Raw genomic sequence first — 15,418 nt, 5'->3', positions numbered from 1 at the left:
ACACACACACACACACACACACACACACACACACACACACACACACAGACTCCATGATCATTGAAGACAAAATGAAAAAAAAGTCACATACAGAAACTGTAGCTAAGCACCTCTAATTAAATATTTATATTGTGCTCTTCCAAATTATGGATATTTTTAACAAATGTTTACCGTCGAATTTGAGCATGCGTTGGCCGATACCACATTATAAAAAAGACAAACGCCCATCAACCAAAAAAAAAAAAAGAAATTCATTTGCGTAATAGACCGAATTAAGAAAAAAAAGGCCAGAAAATATTTCTGTCATTTTTTTTTTGCTTGCTACTGCTGCCGCTGCGTCTTCTTCTTTTCTTTCATTATTTTCACATCGAAATGTGTAGAAAAATGAACATTTTTAGTAACTCGATTACGAAATGATCGTTGATTGCCAATGACATCAAACAAATAGTAATAATAAATGAGTTGATCTCATTGAGCATTTGTACAAGGAGAAAGTCGTGGAAAGGGAAGACAGCAAAGCATCACAGCCAACTGTTTGATTTTTTTTTTGCATCTTTTGAAAGCCGGCAATCACCGCATTGAAACTGGAATGTATATACATTTCATTGATAAAAGAATCAGCAGAAAAGCGTTGATAACCGTTGATTTGAGCAACATGCGTGGATGTCTTATTTATTCCGCTTGAAATTGATAGGCACGCAGATAGAACACCGATCAGTTTAATCGGTTCTACTGAAGACGTGAGATGTAACATTCATTCAACGCGCATCTCTCGCTAACACACTATCCCTTGTTTGAGCTTCTGAAACAACGAAAAATCCAAACCGAAAACAATTCATCCTGCACTTAAGTGCATCGCAGCCAAAGTTTAAGTACGTCAACAGGAATTAGTATAGTAGTGTGTAGTTTGTTGTTGTTGTTGGTGTTGTTAAAATTCTGAGTACAAAAGGGATTTTTGACGTTCGTACTTAGAGATACATCATAATAAATAGCGATTAGTATACACAAAGAACAAAAGAAAAAAACAACAACACGAGAAGAAAAAGAAATATTACCGAATGTCACGCGTCTAAGCTTGATATTAAAATCGCAGTGGGCCGTATATGTATGGAATAGCACATTGAATGCGACCCATAACATTCCGTAACCAGAAATACAAACAAAAGCGACAACAACAACAAATAATATCAAATAAAAGGTGAATTCAGTGAAAGAATTCGACATTTTTACCATATTATACGGTTACGCATACATGTTTAGTCGATGCGCATATCGTTAAAGGCGATCCGTCAACGTTGTTGCGCATATATCGCATGCTGTGTGTTTTTTTCCCTTCTACTCTCTATCTCTCTCGTGTGTTGTTCTGTGTGTGTTGTTTCGATTCCCGTTCCACATACTTTTCCCGTTTTCTCACGCTTAATTCAGCTTTATCTTCTGTTCATACGTACATCTTTTATTTTTGTTGCTTTCCTGTGTTGAGCTATATTTTGGTGTTCGTTTTTTTGTTTGTGACAGAAAATGTGAATTTTGTGTGTATTTGCATCGCTAAGAAATTGTGTGTGTGTGCGTTTCTTTTGTTTCAATATATTTACAAGAGAGAATGAGAGCGACAGACATAAAAAAACACACGCCACACACATATCAATAGAAATTGAAACTGAAACAGCAAACCGAAATGAAATGAAACACACACAAAAAAAACTCATCCAGTGAATGAATCAATATGTTCGGTTCGTATGTATCGTGGTGTTTTGCGCGACGGATTCGCTTGCGATTGCTACTATTCAAATTCAAAACTAAGTGAATAATCGTGTATGTTTTTTTCTCTCTCGCGGTATTAGAACAGTTTATTCAGAAGCTTAAAGAGCGTTGATTTTGTGCTAGTGCTGCTGCTGGTGTTACTGGTAGTAGTGTTGTTGCTGCCGCCGTTGCCGTTGTCGTAAAGATTCAAATTTGTTTTACCAAAGACATATATCCCCATGCGACCATAGTCGATTGCTTCATGTGCCAAAAACATGTTGTGTATAGATCGACACGACGTCGTTGTAATTCAAACAAAAAAAAACAGTACGGAATATCTCTCGTATGAATGTGGTTGTATTAGGGCTTGTATGAATATATAATGTGATATATCTTTTTAGATGTTTTCTTTTCATATTCATTCTCTCCGATCCATAGACGACGAATGCAAACGTCGATTCTGAAATCCGCGATCGCTTATGTACTTTTTACAATATATATTTTAAAAAAATTTCAATAATTTCAACAATAATTGTTGTTGTTGCCGCTGTTTTTCTTTAATTTTATGTAAATTGTTTTTTTTCATCTTCTTCGTGTTGTCGACCGAACTTTCCGGATTTTCTATGAATATTATAGATTTTTTTTCTTCTGTTCGCTCACTGTGTGTACTGTGGACTATTGTGAAGAAGATCGAACATTTCATTCCGGATAAATCCATTGATGGAAAAGTGTGAATGAGAGTTAAGAAATTGAGTAAAGTGTTCAGTGTTCAATGTTTTCAAATAACAGACTTCATTCGATTTTCGAGGCGATTGGTGGCAGATTGAACATGAAATGTTTTTAAATTGAATTTGACTCTTTTTTTGGTGATCATTTTTTTTTCATTGTTGTTGTTGTTGTTATACATATTTATGTTCGAGTTTGCCACACAAAAAGAAATGAAAAACTAGTGCCAATTAATTTTGAACTGAAGTGAAAGCAAAACCGCTATAGATAAATTTTCAATTCGACCCAAATTCACGCAGTTTTGTGTGTCGGATCTGTGCGAAGGAACAAAAACAACATTCAATACACAAAAATTCCAAGAAATCTTATATTTGCCGATCACACACACACACAACACACACAAAGCCAAATGAAAAGTGACAAGTACAGTGTAAGTAAGAAAAAAAAATTGGGTTTAATGGGTAATTAGCATGTATGTAGAAAAAAAAGAAGAGATAAAGTGTTGTTGAGGTGCGCTCTCATACGAGCAGCAAGAAGAAAGACGATGTAAACAAAAAAAAAACACCGACATGGTTAACATGCAAATTATTATTTTGTGAGTGTGATCAAATTGTGAGTACGCGGTGCACAATTCGTCAGAATGTACCTAATCACGATCATTTATGATGGTCATTTGAGTAAAAGTGATTTTTAGCCCGCTTAACGACCCAGTTCGGGTGTATTTATGTTTTGTGTACGATCGACCGCAGAGAAAATAATTGTATATTGAACCAAAGAAAAAAACGCTGCGTTATTGTAGGTAACAAACGAAAGCACATATTCATTTACCGGTAACTAAATGAAAGGTTATGTGAGGGTGTTCGAAAGCAAATACACACACCAAATCACGATTGTGATGTCTGACGTGAGTTTTGTGTATGGCTCGTCGAGTCACATTATGAATCATAATAATGATTAACAATGCTTCGATACTCTTTTGTGTTTCTCTTCTCTCGCTCTTACTCGCGACTACCTTATTCGGAGATAATGCCATACAAGTAGAAAATCGCTGTAAATGTCTATGAAATTGAACTAGCTGATGGCAAATTTAATGGCAAAAATGTGTTCCGGATTCTTTCATGCCGTCTACGACACCTTTTCTTGTGCAAACTTGTTGAATTTTGTTTCAATGCAGTGGTTCATTAAAGCCGCTAGATGATTCATCACAGCGTGTGTGTGTGTGTGTGTGTGTTTTTTTTGTCATTCATATAATAATAACCGATCATACTTTTTCATCTCGTTTACACGACCATCACCGAATCTTCTGATTCCGATTGTGAAACAGGAGAGAAAAAAGCGAACGTAATCGTTTGAAATGTGATTGCTCATATCATTCATGACAGTTGAATCATCACAGAATAGTTTATCATTGCATTCAATTCCTAAGAACCTGTTGATTGACCGTGTAATTGAGTCAATTAATGTGATTTTTTTCTCTCTCGAAACGAACAAATATGACCTGCGTGCCTTTGTTATGAATGTATCCACAATACTATAAACACGCTATCGAACGGCCAAATTTACATTTCCTACGAATGTTTCTTAGCTTTTAAAATGCTCTAAATCAATTCCTCGATTAGCATTTTCAATTTCATCACATGCTGTTATTGGTTTAACATTTACCGTTCGATCGCATACATTTATTAACACGACTCCCTATTCTATTGATGGTCGACCATGTACATACATAATAATTGACGTCTTTTCAATGAAAATTGAATTTGAATTAGAAACAAAGAGTTTTCGATTCGATTTTTGCCATGCAAGTAGTCTATGCACGAAACGCAGACAATTAAAGTTCCATCGCTAGGCCATTTGTGGAATACGAAAAATAAGAGAGCGAATTGAATGAATATGACAAGAAAAAAAAAGAGCAGAATATATATACATATATCGATCGAACACTCTGTGGTTGTTATGCCAGTCAAATCGAAGTGGGCGAACAAGTAATTGCTCGGCAAGAGAAAAACAGTAAACACAACAGAAGAGAAGAAGAGAAAAAAAAACCAAGCGGCGGCATATTCATCTCTTACTCTCACGTGCAAACATTGAATGAAAAAGAAACTTGTTTGTGTGTGTAGTTGAAAAATTGTGAATCACGAACACGTACAAAATGACCAAAGCCATGCATTTTCCATATTTGTACAAAACATTAATACGATTTGTAGAAATTAACTAGCAACATCAATTTCGATGAACCAATTGACTCAAAATTTATTTACTTAATTTTTTTAACGATCATTCGATTTTTCCGTCGTTACTGTCATCGTATTCTTTTTTTTTCTGGCCGTTGAAACATCGGCACATAAATTCAATTTTGATTAGTGTATGACGATCCAATTCGTTGTTGTTTTTTCTTCCGTACTGAGTTTTTGAGAGTTTTTGGTTTTGTGTGTCTGTGTGTTTTGCAGATGCCAGAAATCTCAGATGCGGTTACCAATTCCGGCCCGGAAATGTCATCAATCCTGGAAAACCTGCAGAAACACAAACTTAACACAACCACTCGGCAAAATGTCGTCAATTCCAGTTCGAGTAGCATCAAAGAGACGTCGTCGTCGTCGTCGTCTTCGACATCATCTTCGCAACAGGCAAGTCATGCAAATAATAAAAACAAAAACAAAAAACCAAACAACACCTAGTTTCGATTTAAATCAAATTAACAAACAATTAGGAATCACAGATAGCATCTAAATGAAATACCCACAAATGCGTCTATCCTAATCATTTCCAATCACAACAATTATTGCGTTAATTTATTCGTAGAATTTAACGAGACTTGTCAATGTGACTCAAAATGGTTTTGGAAACATAGAAAGGGAAAGTGGAGCTCTTCAATTTCTACTGGAAATAGATGCTAATCTACCTACATTTTGTCATTGTTTACCGACACATTATGTCCTACGAGAATTTGCGCATCATGCGCGATCCTCCATTCGCATTAGCATACCTTTGTTAGAAAAAAAAACTGGCAGAATTCGTTGGAATCGCTGAATTTCAAACCGATTGCTTTATTTTTCTTCAAACATACGCAGACAACTAACTATTTTGAGGATCCTAATCGCAACAAGCACCAATTTGACCAGAACAAATTGGATTTTGGCTAACAAAAAAGCAGTTAAAATGCAATTTACTTACACTAACACCGCAAAAACAGAAAAAAGAGCGTCAAACCACAGCTATTACGTATTGTTCATTTTTATCTCAAAATAGTTGTAAACAATTTGCTCAAAAGTCACAAACGTATCGATAAGGTTTTCTGGAAATTCATTCATAAATTCAATTGTTGCGGTTGGCGAACTTGATACCACATCTCATTACAAAGTCATTTGATAACGTATTAGTCATCGCAATTCGAAGAAGGAAAAAAAGCAAAACAGTCATTTTATTTATACATATATACATCGTGGTCATTCACACATATGGGCTCATAATAATCTACCGATCTTTTTTTTGAAACCGGAAAATTTATTTGATATTTTTCCAATATTGGAATGTATTCAAAGAAAACTAATTATGTTTTTCATTCTGATTGTCATCGAATAGGTGCTCAACAGTAGCAGTACATCATCGACGAAGTCCAGTACGACAACATCACGAGTAGCCAAAGCCTCATCCTCACAAAGATTGCATCACGTGTCTTCCTCGTCGTCAACTCAATCGTCATCCGAAATGAAGGCGATGGCATTGAAGCGTGACCTCAACGACATCAAAAATTCCATGTCGGAAATAAGGTAAATATCAACAAAAAAATTCTGATTTGAACAGAAAAAAAAGTTTCTAAACTCGTGTCTCATTTCCAGTTCTCTGGCTTCAATGGCCCAACCGCCATCGATAACCGCCGACGAAATCAGTTTGTCCAATTCATCGATATCGGAATTGCAAAAGAGATTAAGATCTTCATTAGAAAATATTGTCGATGTACCGGACGATGAAGAGCCTCTCGTCACTTTCCCCGACGAAGGCAATGGCCGAGAATTAGAATTAGATCTGAGGTGAACGAAAACAAAAAACTCATTCAAATATTCATGAGTTGCTTCATTAAAAATGATAAATGGAAAGAGAAAAAAAACAAAGGAAATAAAACTTCAATTTCATATTCATAGACATGCCCAGCAGTTAGTTCCATGCGCATCTAATGAATTGTCCAGCGTGGCCGTTGGTGATTTGACTACAACGGATACCGTGAAATTCGAAGAGAAGCGCACAATGTCAGCATCCAAAACAAAAGTGATCAAAGATGGATTCAGTAGCGAGCAGGTAAATAATATGTGATGAAAGCATAAAATTGGCATCCTTTATTGCCAATGTTGTTAACGTCCTTTCGAACAATGTATTTTCCCTCGATGCAAATAACAGCGAGAGAAAAAAAAACGCTAGTGCCTCTTAATAATGTAATTCGGTTTATTTTATGACTATCGTAGGCCACAAGTAATGCAAGTGAAATGAAGCGATTACAAGCGGGCGATATTGACTATAAAGAAGCAAAGGCAGCGTCAGCAATTCGCAACAAATTCGAAGTGGATGGAATAAAAGCCGAACAAAATGCATCAGTATTAAAGGTTGGTCTCAAAAGCACATTCCGTGACTCACATTACCAAACAACACACACACATACACACCCTCTCGAACAATAGCACAACATTGAAATCGGAGATGGCGAAAAAAACGCACATTTGACTGGAATGGTTTGATTTTTCACGCAAGTTCGCATGACACAAAATCCGTAGAGAACAACAACGGCAACAACAACCAAAAAGAAAAACAGAGAAATCGATTTTCCCTTTTCCAAGCACGAACGGATATTTTCCATGCAAAGGCATGCAACTCCAATCACACCATTAATTGTCTTGGGCACTTTTTTTTGTCCCTGTTGTACGAATGGGAATGTGAAAGAGTGGAGCATGCGCTCACTATTTGTTTGAGGATGTCTACCAAAAAAGAAAAAGAAATTGAAAAGCCAAAACCTTAGTTACAAATGAAGTTTGTTGATGTCACCGGAATCGGTCTTTTTTTATTGTTGCTGTTGTCGACTGTGGTTTGCCTTTGTTTCCGCACATAAAACATGTAGTAAACAATGGAAAAAAATTGTGTTTAAAATCTTGCCTTAACATATTTTTTTGTAAAAATTGTTGACTAATTCGAATTGATGTCAATGAATAAAACAGTACAAAATATAACGTGGTGAAGAAAGAAACGCAGAAAAAAAACGTTGAAAATCAGAGCAATAGACAATGCTGAGTGCTTGCAATTTTCAAATGTTGGTCACAAGTTCACGGTTGTTAAAACAATATTCGGTGTTCCGACACACGGCAAATGTTCATCGGATTTATTACATTCGAATGGTAACTCACTCTTGAATGTTTTATTTTTTGATACCAATGCATATGATAGCTACACCCTCCGGTTGATTAACAAAAACGGAAATTGTTGGAAATTGAGTTGTTCTTTTTTGCCAATGTGTTTCTCGCTTGGTCGTATGTTTACAATCGGCTTTTGAATACAGCGATCGTAAATGAATAAGCCGCCAAATACGCACATACACTTCACATTATCTACTATCGACATCCTTCTGTCTACGATTCATATCGTATCTATAATACACACAGTTGACGTTTTTCAAATTCATGCTGCAACATTTTCGCTTTTTTTTGCGTGACATTTTCTGATGATGTTACTTACACCAATGTATATCGTACATGGTGTTTTTTCACCAATACGCGGCGCAATCGGATGAGCAAATACGAATAGATTGAAAATTAAAGTGAAGCGATACGAAAGCGAAACGGAACAGAAATCGGTGTGACTTTTGTGGATGAGCAACGGATTTTATTTTTCGTCCGTCGAGAGTGATTGCTATTTTTAGGTAATCTTGTGAGCGCGCGCGCTCGATGATATGTGCGATCGCTACAACGGTTTTTCAAACGAATTTATATTGCCTGACAGCGTGCACTTCAACAATGTATATATATATATATATATTTTTGCGAGCACGGCTTTTGTGAGTGTGTGTGTGTGAACACAAGAGAGCGCGCATATAGTGAATAATATAAATAAAAATGAAGCTTCCCTTATCGCTCTTTCGGTCTGCAATAGACCAGTTTTCTCTAAATCGTTACACAATTCCCATCGTATTTTCGGCACTCTCGCTCTCGCACTCTAGCTTTCTGTGTGCGTTTCGTTTTCGTTTTCGTTACGTCTTACTAATTGAAATCGTTGAGAACATTTCAACCATTAATATATCGAAACTTAATTTTTCGCGGTGTGCTAAAATAGCCGAGAGCATATTCATTCGGAGGAAAATTCCCAAACGAAGAAGCGGGAAAGTATTTAATTTTCCCTGTTTTTCTCGTCTTCTTCTATCTGTTTTTTTCTTCTTCTTTTTTGTTACGTTTTATTTTGTGAAATTATTTGTGATTTGTGAATAATAAAAGAGCAGAAAAAACGGAGGATTTTAAAGCGAAATTTCTCGAAGAGAATTATTGTGAAATTCTTCGATTTCGATCATCGAAGACGAATTCAAGTCTTGGGATTCGATCACAGATTTAAGAGAAGAAAAAAGAAAAAGAAAAAACCAAAATGTCAAAAAAGGCACCGTGGCCTATTCACAAGGTGTTTCGATCACAGCCTCACAATGAATTTAATCCACAACGATCGCCCAGCCCAATTGTGGAAATGCCTTTAAGTCCCGATCCAGAATCAGCCAATGGCTCATGTATGAGCCCACGATATCCATCGTCAATGGAACGATCATTGTCGCCAAGGCGATCGCAAAGCCCATTTAATAGTGCTCTTAATAAAGGTGTACGTGAGATCCCAATTGAAGTTGAACACGAGGTAAAACCAACAACAACAACAGAAAATGATGTACGCTTTTTCATTGCCGTGCCATACCGTAATTCTTTTTTTTTCGGCCCGGAATTCGTTGCTTTAATGTGTATTGTATCGAGCTTCTATTTCATGCACATCAACTTGAAACGTGATATCTTACTTTGTTTTTACCTTGTATATGCTTTCGAACAAACATTGAATCTATCGTATTTCAGTCATTTCCACCGCCAATTGTCGTTTCTTTTTTCTTCCTTCAAACACATATACATCGCATACGTGATGACGATTCAGATTCGTCAGAACCCATTAACAGAGAGGCGTTTGACAAATGCTAAAGAATCGAATTCCGCAAAAACCATCGACTTATCTTATCGTATTAAGTATGACTAAGAGCATCTAATTTTCCGCTTGTGTTCCCATTGTCACTGTCGTGTATTTTATCAGGAGATTTTGTTTGCTGTTAAAACTAATTGATTTTTATTGTCACAATATACAACGAGTGACGAGATAATGTAACAGTTTCGATTTAAACAACAACTAACATGAAAAATGTTTTCGTTTTTTTTCTCTCTTCTGGGGGGATTTTAGGAGGCGCGATCATTTAAATCGGGCGACATTCAACAGCAGGAATCCAATAATAGAGCGGCAGCTTCGATGAAAATCCACAGTGATACATTTAGCGCCGAAAAGAAAGCAATGAAACAAGCACAACAACGACAAACCGTCACATCGACGGGCATTTTCAATCAGGAGAAACATGTTTCATCCGCATCACAGTCCAATTATATGATCACAACGAAGGGAATGTGCAGCACCGGCAGCAGCATGATTACATCGTCACAGTCGAGTAAAGCAACGAATAGTCATGTATTACTTGAGGGTTCGTCAAATCTTGACGATTTGGAAAAATTGTCATCGAACAGCAATCAGAAAGATGTTGAAACGGCCATCGTTAAATATTCCCAACTCTTAAATTCCAACGTGTCGATGTTGCAACAATCCGAAATGACAAAAGTGCCGAGCGTTTTGGATTCCATCAATACAGTGATACAAAAAGCATGGGCTGTACCAACGCACGGTCATCAATTGGGCTACAGCCTTTGCAATACACTTCGAAATAATGGCGGTTTGGATTTGTTGATGGATAATTGTGCGCAACGTGATAATAAATTGCAATTCTCGTCGGCGCGTCTGCTGGAACAGTGTTTAACCACCGAAAATCGATCTCATGTCGTTGACTATGGTTTGGAGAAGGTGGTGAACGGTGCGTGTGTTTGCACCAAGCATGCCACAACCGATCATTCACGCGTTGGAACGGGCATTCTGGAAAATCTATTCAAACACAGCGAAGGAACGTGTTCGGATGTAATTCGAATGGGCGGTTTGGATGCCGTTCTTTTCGAATGCCGTAAAAATGATGTGGAAACGTTGCGCCATTGTGCTATGGCATTGGCCAATCTCTCATTGTACGGTGGTGCCGATAATCAAGAAGCAATGATCAATCGTAAAGTTCCCATTTGGTTGTTCCCGTTGGCGTTCCACACCGATGACCTCATCAAATATTATGCATGTTTGGCCATTGCCGTTCTCGTTGCCAACAAAGAGATCGAAGCCGAAGTGCTGAAATCGGGCACATTGGACTTGGTCGAACCGTTTGTTACATCACACAATCCATCCGAATTTGCCAAATCGAATTTGGCTCATGCGCACGGCCAAAGCAAACACTGGCTCCAACGTTTGGTGCCCGTGTTGAGCTCGAATCGAGAAGAGGCCCGCAATTTGGCCACATTTCATTTTTGCATGGAAGCTGGCATAAAGAAGGAACAAGGCAGCACCGAAATATTCCGTGAGATTGGCGCAATTGAACCGCTGAAAGTGGTTGCCAGTTGCCCGAATGCGATAGCATCAAAGTTTGCCGCTCAAGCATTGCGTTTGATTGGCGAAGAAGTGCCGCACAAGTTGTCGCAACAAGTGCCATTGTGGTCGGTGGAAGACGTCCGAGAATGGGTTAAGCAAATCGGATTTGCCGAGTACGAGAAGAATTTCTCCGATTCACGTGTTGACGGCGATTTGTTGCTCCAATTAACCGAAGAGAATTTGCGCGATGATATTGGCATCGAAAATGGAATCCGGCGACGACGATTCAAACGCGAATTGGAGAATCTAAAGAAAATGGCCGATTACAGTTCCAAAGACGTTGCAAATATTTGTAATTTCCTGCAATCAATTGGACAGGAGTTCACCATTTATACGTATTCCATGTTAAATGCTGGCGTTGACAAAGAATCATTGAAAAATCTCACCGACGATCAACTGGTCATGGAGTGTGGCATCAAGAATTCCATTCACCGTTTCCGCATTTTGAACACGATCAAATGCATGGAGAATTCGTTGGCTCTGTCCACCGAAGATAATATGGACAAAACATTGGATGTATTTGTGAGCTATCGAAGGAGTAATGGATCTCAGTTGGCTAGTTTATTGAAAGTGCATTTGCAATTGCGCGGCTTCTCAGTATTCATCGATGTGGAACGTTTGGAGGCGGGCAAATTTGATAACAATCTGCTGAACAGCATTCGTCAGGCGAAACATTTTATTTTGGTGCTAACACCATCGGCACTCGATCGTTGTATCGAAGATGAAGAATGCAAAGATTGGGTTCATCGAGTAAGTAGCCTTCGGACATTCGAATATATCGGATGTAGAAATTTAAGTGTAAATAATGCTAATGATTCGATTCATTTTGTTGCAATAGGAAATTGTAGCGGCGCTCACATCAAATTGTAATATAATTCCAATAATTGACAACTTTGCATGGCCCGAAACCGAAAAATTGCCAGAAGACATGCGAGCCGTGTGCCATTTTAACGGTGTTCGATGGATCCATGACTATCAAGACGCTTGCGTTGATAAGCTTGAGCGGTTGGTATCTTCTCAAACTTTATTTTATTCCATTCGAAATTCGAGTCTAATTGAGAATATTCTACTTCTTTTCGATAGATTCATGAGAGGTGAACGTGACAATATAATGGCAGCCTATCGAGCAGCACTTCGTGGCGATGCAACGCCAAACACACCCAGCACGGCATCATCGTCACGGCAAAATCCATTGACCTACCAAAGAATGCACAGTAATGATTCCGACAAAGAGAAAGACAGTGGCCGTGCTTCAGATTGACTAGATGCCACCCCCTCCGCCAATTCAAATAACACTACCAAACCAAATTCATCACCAAATCAAAAGCAAAAATGGCTAACCACCACCTTGCCCAGCGGTGGTCGCATAAATAAATGCGTCAAAGCGGTGCCAGTAACCAAACCCGATACGAAATCAGCTCGTAGCCAAAGTTTGGATGCCATCGATGGAAATGAGGAAATCAGTAGTGTACATTTGAAGGAGGGGGTCTCGGAAAATAATATTAGTGCCGATACGAATCGGCAAAATGCCATTCACAAAAGTGATGACGACAACACAACGAACAATGCAAATTCTAAAACCGATGACAACAAAAGTAACATATGCTTGAATCGCAGCGAAGACAGTAGCATTGGTTCAACGACATCATTGAATAACACCATTAATTCCGAACCAAATCCATCGGGTAGCAGTAGCATGCTAAATCAAGATGACACCAAATCCAACTCAACCACTTCGAGCGCTCAATATTCAATGACCGACAATTCAGAGAGCGAACCAAAACGCACATTGCTTAATAAATATGTGAAAAAAGTGAAATCATTGATGAAAAAATGATTCGGTTGATTTTTCTCTCTCTCCTTTCATTAGCCATCAATTTTGTTTTTGTCACATATGAGAGGAAACAAAAATGATGCAAAGAAGAAAAAGAAAACGAAAAAAAAAACCTTTTGTTGATCAAAGGATTCTCCTAATGAAAATCATTTCATTTTAAATTATTATTTTTTATTATCGTCTATCAAATAGAACGGCCATTTGATTTGTTATTTAGCATGTACAGACAGACACAACACACAGATTTAATGAAAATATCAAGCATCTAGACTATAGAAATGTTTCTAAATAAGGGATATTAACCGTGATATTATTATTTATATGTTAAATTGGAAAAAAAGAGAGAAAAAGAGAGAAGAGAAGGGGAAGAAAGAAGATTTTTAATATATTAATATTTAAATATAATGTTCGTGTACGTCCAGAATAATTGTTCTATATTTTCACAAGGTATGCTCTCGATTTAACGCTTTATACACAAAATCACGCCCATACATACAAAACAAATCACTCTCAGAGACAGTGTTGGGAATATACCTGTCGTGCCTTCGATTTAATTTTCTTTTGAAATGACATAAAAAAAAGAGAAAACAATAACAAGAAGCTGTAAGAATTTCATTGCCGTTTGGAATGGTGCAATTATTATCTTTATAATTTTTATTTTGATATGATATAAAACAATTTTTTTTTAACTCGAACTATCCGCTTTCTGTCACCGCTTGACAAACATATTATACACCTTGTATATTTCGTACTCATAAAAAAATAATTTTCTATTTGCAACAAATTCTGTTAATTTTTTTTAATTATTAAGTCAAATAAATGTTTCTAATGTCCAAAATTCAACGTTTAATTTCAATTTAATAATTTGATTAGCTGAACTATTTTATTGGCCATTCGTTAAGCAGTACTTACTCTTTATTCAGAGTGCCTTTTCACACCAACAAAATTATTTTTTTTTTCTCAATACGATCACAAAAATAAAAGAAAATGCTTTTAATTAGTGTTTAATTTCAATGTTTGCGATTTATTTAGTCTTAAATGTAACTTTTTGCTTATGACAATGTGCGGTAAGTTTCATTCGGCGGAATAACTTGGTGCTTCATACAGTTTAAGCATGATGTCTTTGTAATTGAAATTCGTACAGATGTCTAAACAGTTGCTGGCACCGGCGATAGACATGAATTTTTCGGGGGCCGTCTGTGACACAACGGAGTAAATGGATGACGATGAAATGGGAATCTTAGCCGTCACATCACCTTTCAAATTGTACTGAAACAGATGGTCGTTATCACCGCCGAGGTAGACAATGTCGTCGAGAAATCCAGAAACGTGAACGGTACTGTTGACATCGAATATTGTCGAACATTCTAATGAACGTAAGTGATACAGGCTTGGTTTTGGTCCACCACCACAAACAAGCCAATCGTCTGTGACGGACACTGTACCTTGCCATTTACCGAATTGCGTGCGTTCCAATCGATCATCTTTGTACGGTTCCAATTGATTGGCAAATCGTTTTTCTCGTTTATCCCAAAATTTAATCGATCCATCTTCACTGGCTGAGTATAAACTGGATCCGGCTGCACCATCAATCCAATGTACATAATCCGTGTGACCGCTAAAACTGCGAATCGTTTTGCCGCTTTCCAAGTTCACCGCATAAATGTTATTGTCACCACATCCAACGTACAAAACACCGTCATTCTTTTGCAACCAAAAGCAGTTCATGTCATTTTGATCGGCTAAATTTTGATTGGCCAAAAATGTTTCCCATGTTTTCTTTGTCAAGCGATTTTTATACCATGCATAGCCGCTGATACGACCCGCATTCGTGCCAACAATCAGGAAATTCTCGTAGAACGCTAAGCTTTGTACTTGTTGCTTTTTTCCATTGTCCGTCACATTGAACACTTGAATTGGTTTGGCCAGTGAGTTCTTGAGTATGGCACCGGTTGCACCATTTCCACGCGATTCTATTTCTGTGCCATGTTCGTCGGGGCTCACGCAAATTTGTGGAATGCTAAACATGAATAAAAATTATTGATACCTTTTGCCGGTTGCTGATTGTTTTTTGGCACAACACTTACCTGTAAACAAAAATATCCCCGAAATTTGTGCCGGCAAACAAAAATTCGCCACAACTCGATATCGTCTGTGATAGAACGTTATTGTAGAATAATTTTTGGTATTCGGATAACATTTTCAACAGCGTGTGCTTTTCCTTATTACCAGAAACAAATCAAAATATTTTTGTTGCGGTCTTTCAATGAGCGCAATTCTGACAGCAATGTACGCATTTGAAGCGACATTATTCGAAATGGCCCTCTATCGGTT

General features: G+C 37.5%; 2 protein-coding genes across 17 annotated transcripts in view; one reads left to right on the top strand and one right to left on the bottom strand.

The window, feature by feature from the left end:
• Window positions 1-13,922, top strand: part of LOC129579204 (NAD(+) hydrolase sarm1) — an 18,278-nt gene extending 4,356 nt beyond the window's left edge. The window contains exons 1-10 of one of the 16 annotated variants that reach the window (XM_055469021.1): window positions 717-872; window positions 2,377-2,896; window positions 4,917-5,093; window positions 6,049-6,236; window positions 6,306-6,497; window positions 6,609-6,762; window positions 6,927-7,064; window positions 9,922-12,000; window positions 12,089-12,255; window positions 12,334-13,922. In XM_055469021.1, the coding sequence (XP_055324996.1) occupies window positions 2,876-2,896; window positions 4,917-5,093; window positions 6,049-6,236; window positions 6,306-6,497; window positions 6,609-6,762; window positions 6,927-7,064; window positions 9,922-12,000; window positions 12,089-12,255; window positions 12,334-12,511 (3,294 nt within the window). In that variant the 5' untranslated portion in view covers window positions 717-872; window positions 2,377-2,875 and the 3' untranslated portion in view covers window positions 12,512-13,922. Of the gene's footprint in view, window positions 1-716; window positions 3,266-4,916; window positions 5,094-6,048; window positions 6,237-6,305; window positions 6,498-6,608; window positions 6,763-6,926; window positions 7,065-9,921; window positions 12,001-12,088; window positions 12,256-12,333 lie in introns of those variants that run through there. The other 15 variants (XM_055469018.1, XM_055469016.1, XM_055469025.1 and 12 more) reach the window with 15 other exon arrangements.
• A 159-nt stretch (window positions 13,923-14,081) lies between these two features.
• LOC129579207 (THO complex subunit 6) lies at window positions 14,082-15,378 on the bottom strand. Its single transcript, XM_055469034.1, has 2 exons — window positions 15,172-15,378; window positions 14,082-15,104 (listed from the first exon to the last, which is right to left on the bottom strand). The coding sequence occupies exons 1-2, from the start codon at window positions 15,282-15,284 to the stop codon at window positions 14,159-14,161; spliced, it is 1,059 nt and encodes a 352-aa protein (XP_055325009.1). The 5' UTR covers window positions 15,285-15,378; the 3' UTR covers window positions 14,082-14,158.
• Window positions 15,379-15,418: the final 40 nt, after the last annotated feature.

Source organism: Sitodiplosis mosellana, unplaced genomic scaffold, assembly GCF_009176505.1.
Source record: "Sitodiplosis mosellana isolate CC-2019 unplaced genomic scaffold, AAFC_SMos_1.0 Smas_scaffold_6226, whole genome shotgun sequence".
NCBI classification, from domain to species: domain Eukaryota; kingdom Metazoa; phylum Arthropoda; class Insecta; order Diptera; family Cecidomyiidae; genus Sitodiplosis; species Sitodiplosis mosellana.
Note: the sequence above shows the minus strand (reverse complement) of the source record. Positions and strands in the feature narration are given on the sequence as shown.

Coding starts and splice junctions, on each gene's coding strand:
- LOC129579207 (XM_055469034.1), bottom strand. CDS start 15,284: ATGTTATCCGAATACCAAAAATTATTCTACAATAACGTTCTATCACAG. Junction 15,105..15,171: donor GGGGATATTTTTGTTTACAG/GTAAGTGTTGTG, acceptor ATTCATGTTTAG/CATTCCACAAATTTGCGTGA.